The sequence below is a fragment of the Manacus vitellinus genome, unplaced genomic scaffold, assembly GCF_001715985.3.
Source record: "Manacus vitellinus isolate BGI_N305 unplaced genomic scaffold, ASM171598v3 scaffold_0_pilon, whole genome shotgun sequence".
Lineage (NCBI taxonomy): Eukaryota > Metazoa > Chordata > Aves > Passeriformes > Pipridae > Manacus > Manacus vitellinus.
In genome coordinates, this window is record NW_021938789.1 from 42,422,677 (window position 1) to 42,436,972 (window position 14,296).

The 14,296-nt window shown below is 40.1% G+C and overlaps 1 protein-coding gene across 1 annotated transcript; it reads left to right on the top strand.

The window, feature by feature from the left end:
• The first annotated feature begins 1,315 nt into the window (after positions 1–1,315).
• Positions 1,316–13,415, top strand: ETNPPL (ethanolamine-phosphate phospho-lyase). Its single transcript, XM_008933188.3, has 12 exons — positions 1,316–1,454; positions 1,617–1,776; positions 2,639–2,713; positions 4,203–4,296; positions 5,267–5,383; positions 7,092–7,174; positions 7,681–7,906; positions 8,773–8,927; positions 9,630–9,719; positions 9,931–10,061; positions 10,934–11,001; positions 11,875–13,415. The coding sequence occupies exons 1-12, from the start codon at positions 1,400–1,402 to the stop codon at positions 12,004–12,006; spliced, it is 1,386 nt and encodes a 461-aa protein (XP_008931436.1). The 5' UTR covers positions 1,316–1,399; the 3' UTR covers positions 12,007–13,415.
• Positions 13,416–14,296: the final 881 nt, after the last annotated feature.

Here is a 14,296-nt window from a genome sequence, read left to right on the forward strand (position 1 = left end):
TAAGACCTGAGTGATAGTCTTGGTTGTGCACCTATCTCTGTGCTGCAATGTTAGTTCCTCCAGAATGTGCAGCTTTAATTCTTTCTTTAGTAGGTGTTGCCAAGTGAAAAATAAGTCCAGGTTGTCAAAAACAGTGCTGTCTATTTTGCTGATTGCATCTTAAATATGTGGCATATATAGAAAGCTCACTAAAGATTCATAACTCGCTAAAGATTCATAAAAGTCATGACCACATAAAGAGAGAACATTGACAGCTCTTTAGGGGCAGCTCACTGTTAAGGGACTCCCGCCTGTGCAAGGATTGTAGGATTGAGCTGTGCTGGTTGAACAAAAACAAACTTTCACAGAATGAACTGATACATTATAGCATAAAAATCTTCAGTTAATAAATGGCCAATGATGATGTAGTGCACTGCTTTTAAAGCATACCGGAGAAATAGCTGAAGGTGTCAGAAAATATCAATGCAACAGGGTAAGAAAGTGCAAGAAATCGCTTTCTAGGAGTCACAGGTTTTACAAGTTCGTAATCTCAGTACACCAGACAATAACTCCCAGGCTTACCTGGAAACAACTATGTTTATCCAAGGCCATATAGACATGGCTAAAAGTTCAGAAGACTTTCCTTCTGCTTAGTAATATCATTCAACATAATTACTTAGCTGACACATTCTCCGGGGGGGGAGTGTTGGGGAAGTGTTTAAAGGGTACTTTGGGTAATTTTATAAGGAGCCAGAGTTTTGCTGGAAGTCAGTGTAATTTAGGTGCTTATAAAAAGCTGCTTTTAAAGATTTTATCCAAAGCATGAGATAGTGAGATTTTTAGGACCTGCTCAGCACATCCGAAAATAAAGCCTTCAAGGCATCAGTGTTTTGTTCTTGACTGTGACTTCTGTATGCTACAGTCATCCATTGCGTAATGAATTTTTGGCTATAGTATAAAACAGTGCTTAACAGCTTGGTTTAGTCCCAGTGAGTTATTTGGCCATAGATGTCCGTAAGGCATGTAAACAAACAGAGCTACAGCCTAGAAACACAGCAGCACGTATAAGGACCTGGAATGACATGCAGTCCCGTGAAACCAATTGCAAGTCAAGCTTTGAAAATGCCCTTATTAAAGACCTCTTTCTGTTCCCACTGTGCCTGGGGAAATGTGGGGGGGCTTTTTTCACTTTCAGCAAGAGCCCCCCTGCTTGACCACCACCTGAATGATTCACAAGCACTTTGCAGAGGGAGGTAGTTGTCTCCAGAGCTGCAAAAGATCAAGTCCCTCAGCATTCAAAGCAGGTGGAACAATAGAAAACTAAAATGGTATTATTTTATAATTATTCTTTTTTAGGCCTTCCTGCAAAGTTTTCTTTGCCAAGGACCCTCTGAAGATCGTACGTGCTCAGGGCCAATATATGTTTGATGAGAAAGGAGAAAAATACTTAGACTGCATCAACAACGTTGCACATGGTAAGCAGTTTAACTTGTGAGATTGCTTCCATTCTTTAATTTCTAATAGGGATCAGAACACACTTCTGCCAAGTGATGATGCTCACAGTGCTTCTCTGAATGTCCTTGTGTGGTTCAGTATCTAAGTGCTTGCTAGTAATAGCTAATTATTTTCTTCTTTAGTTGGCCACAGTCATCCATATGTGATAAAGGCTGCAACAAAACAGATGGAACTGCTCAACACAAACTCCCGCTTCCTGCACGACAACCTTGTTCAGTATGCCCAGCGTCTTACAGCCACCCTGCCTGAGAAACTCTCTGTTTGCTATTTTGTTAACTCTGGGTATGTCTGAATAGTATCTTTTTTCCATTGTGACTATTTTGCTCCTCTTTGAGATCGACACTCAGGGCAGCTTGGTCTAAATCTTACTAAGTAGGACTTAGTAATATGCGACAAAAATATTTACAGTACTGGTCAAAACTTCCTTCTTATTTGCAACTGTCATATTTAGTGTGGTGGCTCAAAGAAAGCAAGCCAAAACATGAAACTGGCCTGCTAAACACTGGTGGGGGTGGAAAAAAGCAAGAAAAGGAAATTAGGACTGCAAATTGGTGACCACTATGTACAGATTGGTGAATGCCATTCGTAAATTGACACATAACCTTGGAAATTAGTAGTATTCTTTAGGCAGTCTGTTAGTCTGTGATTACTTCTGCTACCAGAAGAGACAACCTGTAGGGACCTGTGAGCAGAGGGGCTGCAACAGGTCAGTCTGGAAGCTTGAGTGCTCTTCCTGAGTGCAGATTTGCATTCTCTGCTGCCTGATGGTGCCAGCGCTAGGGAGGGTGGAAACATTGTGGAGTGTGGGAGATGGGGCATTACTTTTCAAGGGCTTGTGGCTGCATTGTGTTCTCAGCTGCAAAGCAGTCTCCTTTGTACCAAGAGGACGTAAATATCTAAAAACAAACCGGGGGAGGGGAATAAAGCATCTCTTTGTTTGCTGTTTATACAAAGAGCTGTTTTTTCTTTGCCCCCTTACATGGTACTTGTAGTCTCAACCTTAGCATTGTAATCTGTGTAGTAACAGAGCCTGCTGTGTTGTTTTATTATGTCCATTAGTCCCATGCATCGTCTTCTGTGTCAGAATACCCTTTTAATTGGAAGTACTTTTCACTATTTTGCTGCTGTATCTGTTAATATGCAGGTCTGAAGCAAATGATCTTGCTTTACGTCTGGCTCGGCAGTACCGTGGGTACCAAGATGTGATCACCCTTGAAAAGTAAGTACGTAGAGTACCTTATGTGAATTCAGCCAGCAACTCCTGCCATTACTTCAGAAGCACCTTTGCAGCACCCCCCTGCTGTTTGTACTCCCCTGCCTGCTGAAAGAAAAGCTTTGTTGCTTTTGCATTAGAACAGGTCAGGAGATCCCTTTTTCACATTTGGATAAAAACAAGTTTTGAAGATCTCTGAAAAATAAGCTTGTTGATCACCCCAGAAGGTCAGTCACCCCAGAAGGTCAGTCACCTGTTAGAGGGTATTTCCCACAGACACTCCCAAAGCAATTCAGGAGATTGAATGCTGGTTTTCAACAGCAGTGAGTTGTCTGGTCACTGGGCTGCTCTGGAAAAAAGTCTTCTGTTTGTCATGCTTTGGTGGACATGTTTGATTTTGCACAAATAATTATTCAGTGGTCAAGAAGAAAGATGCTGTAGCTTTGCAGTGGTGTTGCATTGATGCTCAGCTCTCCTCCAGTGAACGCAAGTATGCATACAAAATCGAGTGGCTCCAAATAGGATGCATTGAGAGGGCTGTCAGCCATAGGGAAGGTGGCCAACCATGTTTCTAGTGGGTTTTCCTATCCTAGATTCAGCTGTAGGTTTGGTTACACTGCTGTAGTGCTGGGTCTTCTTCTCAGGTTGTGATTAGAAAGTCCAGCCAGAGCAACTGCAAGAGCACATGTCTACCTGAACAGCAAAAACTTGTTTGACTCAGCTATCTCTGTTAGCCCTGTTAGCTCAGATCTCTGTTAGCCACACACTAACTTAGGTGTGTGCTACTATGAGATTGTGATGTTTGAGGTTCCCTTTAAGTTTATGGCTGAACAGAAGTGATTATTCCCTGAATGAATCTGCTACATGCTTTAGGCTCAGAAGGCTCTGGTTCCTCATTTCTAAATCAAAATAGCCTCAGTAGTAACCAGCTTTAGCATACTCTGCAGTATAAAGCTTTTATATTCAAACAATATCCTTATCCTTCTGCCAAACCATCTATCCTGTAGGGTCTTCAGGGCAGATAGCAGTGTGCTGTTGCTGCATAAGATCCTCACTTTCCAATGCAATGCACACTCTTGAGAGTCTTTGCAATGGTGTTGGGGTCTAGCTTGCAAGACTTGGGTTGGCCAGAGTGGGCCCCACAGGTTGGAAATGAAGGAGCTGGACCCACTGCTGCTAGGTAAGGCTACTAGGGAAGCCACTTTGGAGGTGGTGTGATCCAGGGGACATCATCTTGGTCTGTTCTCATGCTGGCACTTGATTTTATGCAAGAAAAAACCCTCCTGCTTCCAGTCATACTAGAGAGCTAAAGTCAACAGCGATTTCATACTGCCTTTGAGAGAAAGACTGGGTAAATTAAATTAAGTTCCATTCGCAAACGCTGCTACTGTTTGCAGATGCAGTCGCTGATTCTGGATTATTTATAGGCACAGCTGTAAGTTCAGTTTTCTCTCCATTTGGTAAAAATTGACTTGGATATTTAACACTCATGCAGTGCTTACCATGGCCATGTTACATCTCTGATTGACATCAGCCCCTATAAATTTAATCAGCTGGGAAAGGACTGCAAGAAGGAGTATGTGCATGTGGTAAGTGTTTTTTTGTAATTTTTATGCCTGTTATGCAGCATATTGAATTACCCTCTTCTGGTATACATACATTTTCATTTTGTTTTGCTGATGCTAGAGTACATATGCTTAGCTGTTTTTCAGTGGAATAAATATGACAAAATTGTTTGCTTTTGGATTTCGAAGTGGGTATTCAACTGTGAGGCTGATTTCCTTCAAGTGCTACAATTTTTCTTAGTCACTGCATTGTATAGTTACACAATTTGATAAAATTAGCCAACATATATTGTGTTGGTTTGGCTAAAGATGTGCAGGACTTCGAGTCTACTTCCAAAAACTTGAAAGGCAGACTGCATAAGTTTACATGATCTGGGTATAGGGCTTATGAGTGTGATTTTTTTCAACTTAAACTTGTATATTTTACAAAGACAATAATCTTTCTCAGCCCAGAAATGTACACCCACAGGTCTTTCTTATCTAGACCTCCTTGCGTTAACTGCACTGCCACAGTAGTATCCATGTTCCTATACCACTTCCTTACTCTTGTTTACTGAACCTCTCCCAAAAGCATTTGTAGAGGCTTGAATGTCATACAGATTTGTACCATGACTAGGATGCTGGAAGGGAAGTGACAGACTGGAAAACCCCATTCTCCAGTTGCAGAAATGGATCTCCTGTAAGAATCCGAAATAAGATGATGTATGAGGACTCATTATTGTGTCCTGAGGGAGAGGAAGGACAATCTTGAAATGTGGATGAGGTAGATGATGGCTCTTTCAACAGTTGTGTTCAGTATTGTGGAACACATCACAGGGCTACAATGAGTTTAAATTCCTCTAAGTCTTTTTGCAGTTCCAAGCAGAAATTCAGGCTGTACTAACTCCTATTACCTATCTGTGTGAAAAACCAATAAAGCAGAGCAGTAGAAAAAAAAGTAAATGTTTCATAGAAGGATGACCTTTTTAAAAAAAAAACCACCTGATCTTTTCAGGCTCCTTCTCCAGATATCTACAGAGGGAAATATAGGGAAGACCACCCAGATCCAGCAAGTGCTTATGCTGAAGAGGTGAAAAAGATTATTGAAGAAACACAGAAGAATGGACGCAAGGTGTGTGTTTTGTGCTCTAGAAATGTTGAGGCTTCATCTATTAAATGTGGCATGGGGGCATGTAGCAGGCAACTAAGGACTTGTTTCTTCACTCACTTTCACAAGCTTTGCCCTCCTTTTTTTTTCTATGATGTGTTCTCTGTTCAAAATGGGCCATTTTTCTACCTGATGCTCTTATCATAGTTTTTCTAGGCATCAATGAAAGGATCAATTATACAGCTGAATATGCAGATACAATCACAGCAGTTTAATTTCTATTGTATACACTGAATTGGTAGATTGTAAATATCTTAGGAAAAGATTTGAGGTCAGCTGAGAAACTACGTCACAAATTCTAGCAAGGGTATATAAAAGCTTCCGGGGCATGGAGAAAATCTTGATACTACATTTCTGAGCCTGGGAACTTAAGATAACTTTGGAGACATATTAAAAGGTGAAACTTTTAGTCATACACAATATGACCTTGATAAAAACAGACCATTTCTGAACAGGTTTACCTAAAATGTGTGTTAATGTTTTATATGATGGCATTAGTGTGTTGAGACATGTAGGACTTGATCCAAAACCCGCTGAAGTCCCAGAAGACTTCTGCGGAGACTGGAACATGTTCCCTTCCAGACCAATAGATTTACATCACTCTTCTTTTAGTTTCTCCATTGACTTTTTTTTATTCTCTACTAACGCATAGTTTTTTTTTTTCTTCCCTTGTTTCCTTTCTTTTGCATATTTCTTAGGTTCTGGTGACATAGACCTGTGGCAGGACAAGTTGTGCTAAAGGCTAAGCCTCACATGCTATGGGAAACTTCGTACTCTTTGGCCGTAGCATGCCTCTTCAAATATAGTGTATGGTTCTTTACACGTTACTGCTCGGCCTTGTTTCCAGGAAGACTGCACCAGCACAGAGACCTCTTGATGCTCAGGGAGGGGTTCAGAAGTGGTGTGGGGATGCAATCCCTTAAATAGCAGACTTATGGCTGAGACCTTGGGGTAATATCGTATCTCTGCTGCATAGACCTCTGCTGTTGACAAGAAACAAATTTTGATGTTCCAGTGTATCTGATCTGCTGCTCTTACTCTTCTTGAATTAAAATAACTTTCTTTTTCATTCCTAGCAACTGGAATTATATCATCTGTAGAATTTTTCTCGTCTTTTGTCAAGTACCTCATGCTGGCATTTTACTTGTGTAGTTATTTGCATTAGGCAGGGGTGCCCAAAGACTAGCCACAGGTCATCTTACAGTTCAGCTTCTACCCACCTCTACCTGGTGTTCAGAATTGAACGAAAAAGCTGATCACCACATACCTGCAAGTTTTATTAACTTCTTAGGGAAAAGGGCACACACTGCTGTGTGTCTCCCGTAAATTGAAATTTTTAAATAAATTTATGTAGCTCCTGGGAGCCTGATCCAACATCCACTGACACTAGTAAGTGTTGTCAAATTCAACAGCTGTAGGACAACGGCTCAATGCCGATCCTTGTATTCCCATCAGGCTGCAAAATTGACCCTGGCTACTGCAAATCTGGGCACTCCTGATTACAGAATGAATAAATTCTTTAGCCGTAGCTGTTCTCAAGAGCCCTCAGTTGTCCAACCGGTTGCGTGACTAAATTAAGGCACATATTTAAACGTTTATTTCTAGACTGTTAGATGTCAGTGCAAAGGCCAAGTAGATGAACACAGCTCTCACATGAGTTTGTTTCTTATAGATTGCCGCCTTCATAGCTGAATCCATGCAGAGCTGTGGAGGCCAAGTAATTCCACCTGTGGGCTATTTCCAGAAAGTGGCAGAGTACGTACATCACTTCAAAAGGGCATAACTGAAAAATTAACTAAAGAAATCGTCTTTTCACTGTAGGCTTATCTAATCAATTCAGCTATTAACCTCTCTTATTCTTGGCTGTGGTTCATTTCTATTTATTGAAGAGTATGATTCCACTTCCATTTTTTATGGAATATCAGCTAATTGTTTTTAGCTAAATAATTGCCATTCCTTACCTATCTTTAATTCTTAGCCACAAGTTTGATGGAAGATGTAGTCAAACCATCATAGTTATAATCCAGCAGTACCATTATAGTGCCTCTATTTTTCATCAAAATGTCAGAGGTTTTTTTTCTTAACATGTAGCTTACTAAAAATTTTATAGCTATAAAATAGCTACAGCTGTGTTCTTTCTTTTTTTCCTAACCTGGTCTCACACTGGAGAATTTCTGTGATACAGACTCCTTTGTCCTTGATTGCCTATCCAAGACATGTACTGCAGCACTAGCCTTTCAAGCTATTCTGTTTGGTTTTAGGTACGTGCGTGCAGCGGGTGGAGTGTTCATAGCTGATGAGGTCCAGGTTGGCTTTGGTAGAGTTGGGAAGCATTTTTGGGCATTCCAGCTGCAAGGCGAAGACTTTGTACCTGACATTGTCACCATGGGAAAGCCCATTGGCAATGGACACCCTATGTCTTGTGTGGTCACAACAAGGGAAATTGCTGAAAGTTTTGGTGCTTCCGGATTGGAGTATTTCAATACAGTAAGTTCATAAGTGAAGCTTTGCCCTTTTTTTACCTTTTGGCCTGCATTTAGCAGCTAGAAGTTGCTCAGGTGATTCAACTAACATCTGCATCCATCACTGCATCACATTACTAAGAGCTCAAGTCAACCACAGTCTAATATCTAAAAGCAAGTAGAGAGGCTTTAAAATGTGTTCTGTATCAAGTGGTAGATTGTCATATGGACCAGCACTAACTCTCTGGCAAGTAATGCATCTCAGGTCACATCCATGCAGATAAATTCTTCCTTATGCCTCTTTCCCTCTCCCCCCTTTGAAATGTTGATAATGTAAAATTTCATTTTCTTGGATAGGCTCAGTGCTGGTAGAGCTCATGCCCTGGCAGACCTTGCTCTGCAGCTGACACCTAACAAAACAGCGACCCTTTACCAGGAACATTTCATCTGCATGCATGCCACAGTGGTGCAGCTTTCTTCTGAGCCCTCTTTCTGTTCCTGTAACTCAGCCTTCTTCTCAGCTACCATTGATCCCCCTGCTTTTAATGGAGTTTATACCCTCCAGTTCAAGAAATATTGGATCTATCACCCACTGCCCTTCCCAGGAGCATTTTGCCTGCACATGCAATCAGCTGAACGTTTCAGCCCTTGAAGTCTTCAAATTACTGAGACCCGAAGTGGAGGAAGAGGGAGCCCCTCCCTTGCCCAAAGTGTGGGGGATGATGTTCCACAGCCTGAATGGCACAAAATCCCCACCTTTCCAAGCTTTCCTCATGAGCATGCCAACCAGGAGAGGGCAAGTGAATCTGGATAGACACAGATGTATGTTTTGTTTTGAGGGGTTTTGTTTTCGATGATGGATTTTGTTTTCCTGTTTGTCCTTGCTATCAGTTTGGAGGCAATCCAGTGTCTTGTGCTATTGGAATGGCTGTGCTGGATGTAATAGAAAAAGAAGATCTCCAAGGAAATGCTACACGTGTAGGAAATTATCTCCTGGAGTTGCTGGCTGAGCAAAAGAAGAAACATCCCTTAGTGGGGGACATCAGGTAGGTGTGTTACAGCAATGTCAGAGAAGAAAAAACTCTGCTAGGAAAAGCAACGAGTTTGGAATGAGTGGAACACAAAACCACTATGTCATGATTTTGCTACACCTCGTTTTTAAAATGGACTATCCGAAACTTAGTTAGGTATAAGCATAACCACTAGAAAAGCTCTGGGAGAGTAGGATAAAGAGCCATGTGCCTCAGACAACCCAGTTGTCAGCACACTGTTGAGATGATGCAGACCTTGTTCAAATCTATGGTCAATTTCCTTGGGAGATGTTACTGTGGATTTTCTTCATCTCATGTTACTACCACTGATTTTTTTTTTACTACCACCGGGTTTTTTGTGGGGAAGAGGTTGGGTTGTGGGGTTTGTATACTTCTTGGTTTTCCTTATTTGTCTTCCACAGCTCCCTGGCTTTGCAGGATAAGAGAGAAAGAAAATTATTCTATCATTCTTAACTGGCCATGTAACCTTAATGAGACAGTTAAATTTATTTATCCAGGAATATCTGTTATCTCATTTGATTGTGTGAAGTAGCCAAAATGTAACCAAAGAGAAAGTTTCCTCTTTCATGCTCCTTTTCCTATTTGCACTCCAGGGAAGGGAACTGCAGTTGTTAGAAACAGGTATTATATTTTCAGCAGAAGGCTTGGGTTACTGATACTGGATTTCACTTGTCTGTACTTTTTTCTCTACTCCAGGGGTGTTGGATTGTTTGTTGGAGTGGATCTGGTGAAAGATCAACAAAAGCGAACCCCAGCCACAGCTGAAGCCCTTCATCTTATTTACAAGTAAATAGTTTTTTAAGACTATGTGCAGTGTTCAAACCCTTCTAATATTCTCCAGGAGTTAGTCATTGATTTCAGTTTAAATTTGTGTAGTTTTTGATAACATAGTACTAGAAAAAGAAAACTTTCAAAATCGGTCTCAGACTGCGGTGTGTGACAGGACAAAATATAGTTTTATATCCATGTCTAACACAGATGTTTCCTCTTTACACAGACTCAAAGAGTGTCAAATCCTTCTTAGTGCAGATGGACCCTACAGAAATATTCTAAAATTTAAACCACCAATGTGTTTCACAATGGAAGATGCAAAACATGCAGTGGAGACAATTGATGTACTTCTTACAGGTATGTGTGCTTTAGGGCTCAAAGGAATACTCTTCTTTGTTCATTTTCCCATGACTCCTTAAAAACACCAGGCACCATAACCTAGGCCATTACATGCAAGGAAAAGTGGTAAACTGTGTTTCTTACCATTTGTCCAAACTACTGTTCATAATGCAATTATTATAAATAAACTCCATATGTACTTAATCCAAACTTTAAGCAAAATTCTGTTCTTAATCCTTTCTCTCACAGACTCAGTGCTATTACTCATTTCTGGTCACATATGCTGTATGTTAAGGAGTGCATATATTAATTCAGCACGGGCCTGAAACACACTGCAGAAACACTGGTGTAACTTTCCATAATGTGCTCTACCTATTTTTTTTCTTTTTGTGTTTTTTTAACTGGCATACTGCAACATGATTGTCTCATTGAAATTAGCCTGAAGGTTTTCAGGCTCTATTTATCTTCTACCTGGGGACAATCCAGGGGAAAGTAATATCTGGTATACTATTAGCATAAGGATTCTCAAAGCCCATTCTACATTAGATGCTTCCATCTTCTGAAATTTTAACAGCTGGATTTAGACTACCATGAACCTGCTGGACAAAGGCAGAATTCCACTTCAAAAGGTCTATTTGATACCCCATGCCACCCACAGTCAAGTTGCTAATTGTATTCTTTTCTCTAACCCCCCCCAAGCTACACAGTCCTGATAGATTCATCACATTGCCGAGAAAAATGATTTAGAAAGTATTCATCATTCTTCAGTTATTCTTCTTGTGATAAATTCCCAGAGGAATAGCTGTTTTTTTTACTTCAGCCAGCTATTAAATTAACTGTGTGCTTACTTACCCCCAGTTCTTTTAAATTTAATTATTACTTTTTTTCAGAAATTGAAGAGGCCACTGAAATGAAGACAGAAAATAATGCATCTCCAAATATACAGTGTAAAAGAAAAGTATGTTTTATGTTTTAATTTTTTTTTTAACTCTTATTCAGATAGGTGCTTGCAAAGCAAGTATAAATTACTTTGGTAGAGTATGACTTAATTTTTGGTAGCGTGAGTGACTCTGCGCCTTGAAACTGATCTCAGAACATAACTCGCTACTAGAAACCTGAGAGGATTGTCTCACTGGGGCAAATCTAAAAAGAGCTGAGTAATACAGACCTACAATGAGAAACATGCTACAGGCGAGCCCCCTGCCTTATCTGCCTGTGTGCAAATAAGACCAACCAGACTTTGAGCTGCACAAAGTCATGAGCAGAGCAGTCAGCAGTTGCTAGTTCTAGGTATTACATGCTACTGATGGATATTTGGCTTTCTAAGCAAGCCTTCAGCCTGGAAGGTGTCCAAGTTTTCAGACAGTTCCAAGGATTTTGTTTCCACCGTAGCTCTTTCAGTATGAATGGCTGACATGCATCCAAATTAGGACTTCTTAGGTTGCAGCCTCAGCTTTGGATAAATCACATATAATTTCTCACACCTTTGAAAACATGTCACCTTCTTTATAGGAAAGCTTGCTAAACTGTCCCTTGGTGGGTTTTCCAGTGGAGATGTGGAGGTGAGAAAGCAATAGCTCAGCTGTCTAGGGATGTAGTAATTATGCAGAGACCCGATCAATTATTGGTTATATATCTAGATATTACTGGATTTAGAGTGCAAGCCTCCTCTTACAGTCATTTTTACACATTCAGTTCAATTTCTTTCAAAACTAAGATGTTGTGCCAGTAACACAGAGTCAGGCAGAGCTATCTAATGGGAACCAAGTCCAACGGTTGCCTAGTGGAAAACATGCACATGCTTCCACTGATTTTTTCCTTCCTGTTTCAGACAGCTGAAGAGACTTCTCAACCAGAAGGTGCAAATGAAAGCACTGGTCACATGAATGGAGCTGCCTGCAGACAAGAAAATGGGATTTATTCGAAAAAACGCTCGCTGCCAAGTAAAAGAATAAGAACATGAAGAGGGAAAGTTTCTTCATTCAATTTGAATTTGTGTCAGTCTTGCTTTTGAGATGAAGAGTGCAATAGTCCGAGTCTTAGGATCTGTTTGAAGCCTAGTCATGCCTTCCATAAACTGTCTGAATTCCTATTAGCTTCAGTAGGTTTAAAATACCTTTACAGATACATGACAACTGTGCCATGTGGTTTGAAATCTAGATGTGCCAGAACAGACAAGTCATAAAAAAATACTGTGGTGCCAATGGCAGGCTTGATACAGGTACACAAACTCAGTGAAAACTGCGGATTTACCCACATTATGCAGAATCTGATTTGCTTAACCACCATAAAGCAGATGCCAATCTTATTAAGTTTAAAAATATATGCTTAACGTGCTATTTTTACATTATTTTAAATTTCAATATGTAATATTGAGATGTTAATTACTTCCCATGTTTTAATGGCTGAATTCACTTAACAATTGCTTTAGAAAGAAATCGTTATTATCTTCCAGTGTAACTTAGGTCCTATGGACCATATTCCCAGCTGACGTAAATTAGAGTAGCTTTGCTAATGTCGACAACGCTCTATTAAGAGTCTACCACTCTGTAGGTAGAGACACGATGTCTATGCAAGGTATTCTCACCATAAATTCAAAGAGAATGAAGAGTCTAATTTTCTATGAATAAAGCAACTTTTATAGATAACTATTTATATAGAGTAAGACTTTATGAATTTTTTCCCAGAAGTTTATAGATTGAACTCTATCAGCCCATAAAAGAAGCAAGTAGAGTATATATAATTTCAGACACATTGATTGATTGAATTTAACCTAAAGGTCTCTCATTTTAGTTGTTTTGACAGTCAGGGGAATTGCTGCCTGATCCTGTCGAAGCAGTGCTGTTCCTTTTTGTCAGTGGTGATGAAAAGTCACATACCAGTTGCATGGGATCCTGACAAATAAATGGCTATGCTAACATTGGATAGATTACTAAAATGAGAGGACCACTGCATTAACCATGCATGCAACCACTGCCTATTCGTGCTGCAGATACTTTAGACTGACTTGCCTCCTTGTCAGTGTTAAATTTCAATGAAAGCACAAAAGCCCTGCTTCCCTTTCTTAATACATGCACAACTCCATGCTATAGAGGACATGGGGGGCTTTACAAATAGTTTGTACTTCAGAAAAAAATACAAAATGTATTTATTTCCTCTTCAATTTTAATACCCTCAATTCTGCTCTTTCCTAATTGCTGCTAGTGATCTTACTCATATGACTGAAAATTGAGCACCTTATGTATTTTCACAATTTGCTACATTATTATTGATGTTTCTGGTGTAACATCTTCCACCATCCTCAAGCTGACTTATTTTCTGTTTCATGATGCTTGAATAATTCTTCCATAAAAATAAATCTCTTGTTTATAATTATGATGTCCTCCGCAAAGAGGTGGGGTTTTTTTTGTTTTAATTTTATTCTTCAGTAACACCTATTTGATGAGGGAAGTAACTTCAGTTTTGGCTGGAGGTTGTCTCCAGTTCTCCAAAGCAGAACTGATTAGGCTGTGTTTCCCTGAGGCCCTCAGCTCTTGGCAGCTCTTACCCTCCAAGCCAGATGTTGCCTCAGCTGCTATAATTCAGCCCTGCCAACCTTTCACCAGGAAGGACACTGAAATGAAATGAAACTATACAAGGTCTTTTCCAAAATGAAACTACACAAGGAAATAAGTCAACCGAATTTGGTATGTCCAAAGGCACAGCTTAGGTCACTCCCTGTGTGGAGTGCCACTACTTACATTATACCTCATCGACTGTGTGCAGCAGCAGCATGCACTTTCAAGCAAGCCAATATTTGTGTGATTTATCAAAAGTCTTAAGTTAAGAGGCACAGAGCTCAGCAGTATGTACTATGACACTGACTGTTGTGGCAGGTCATTAATATTTTATTTTCAAAAATGTGTCAAAGAACTAGATGTAAAAAATCCAATTAGACTAAATCTGGTGTGGGTGTGCGGGGGTGTGTGTATCTGAAGTTTGCAAACTCATAAACACAAGGGGTCTGTGCCTCTTTACTTCTACCTGTACCTGTGTCTTGCTTCTGCACATGCTCAAAATATTTGGAACAACCATTGCTCCAATTCACTAGTGTTTTTAACCCAGCTTCTGCTTCACAAGTCAGGAAGCTCTCTACCTCTTGGTTCTGCTCATTTTGCAAGGTGCAAGTTACCTAGAGCTAAATCTCCTAGTTTCGTTAAACAAGAGAGGATATAACTCCTATGAGACACACTGAAAAAAGCCACTATCATTTA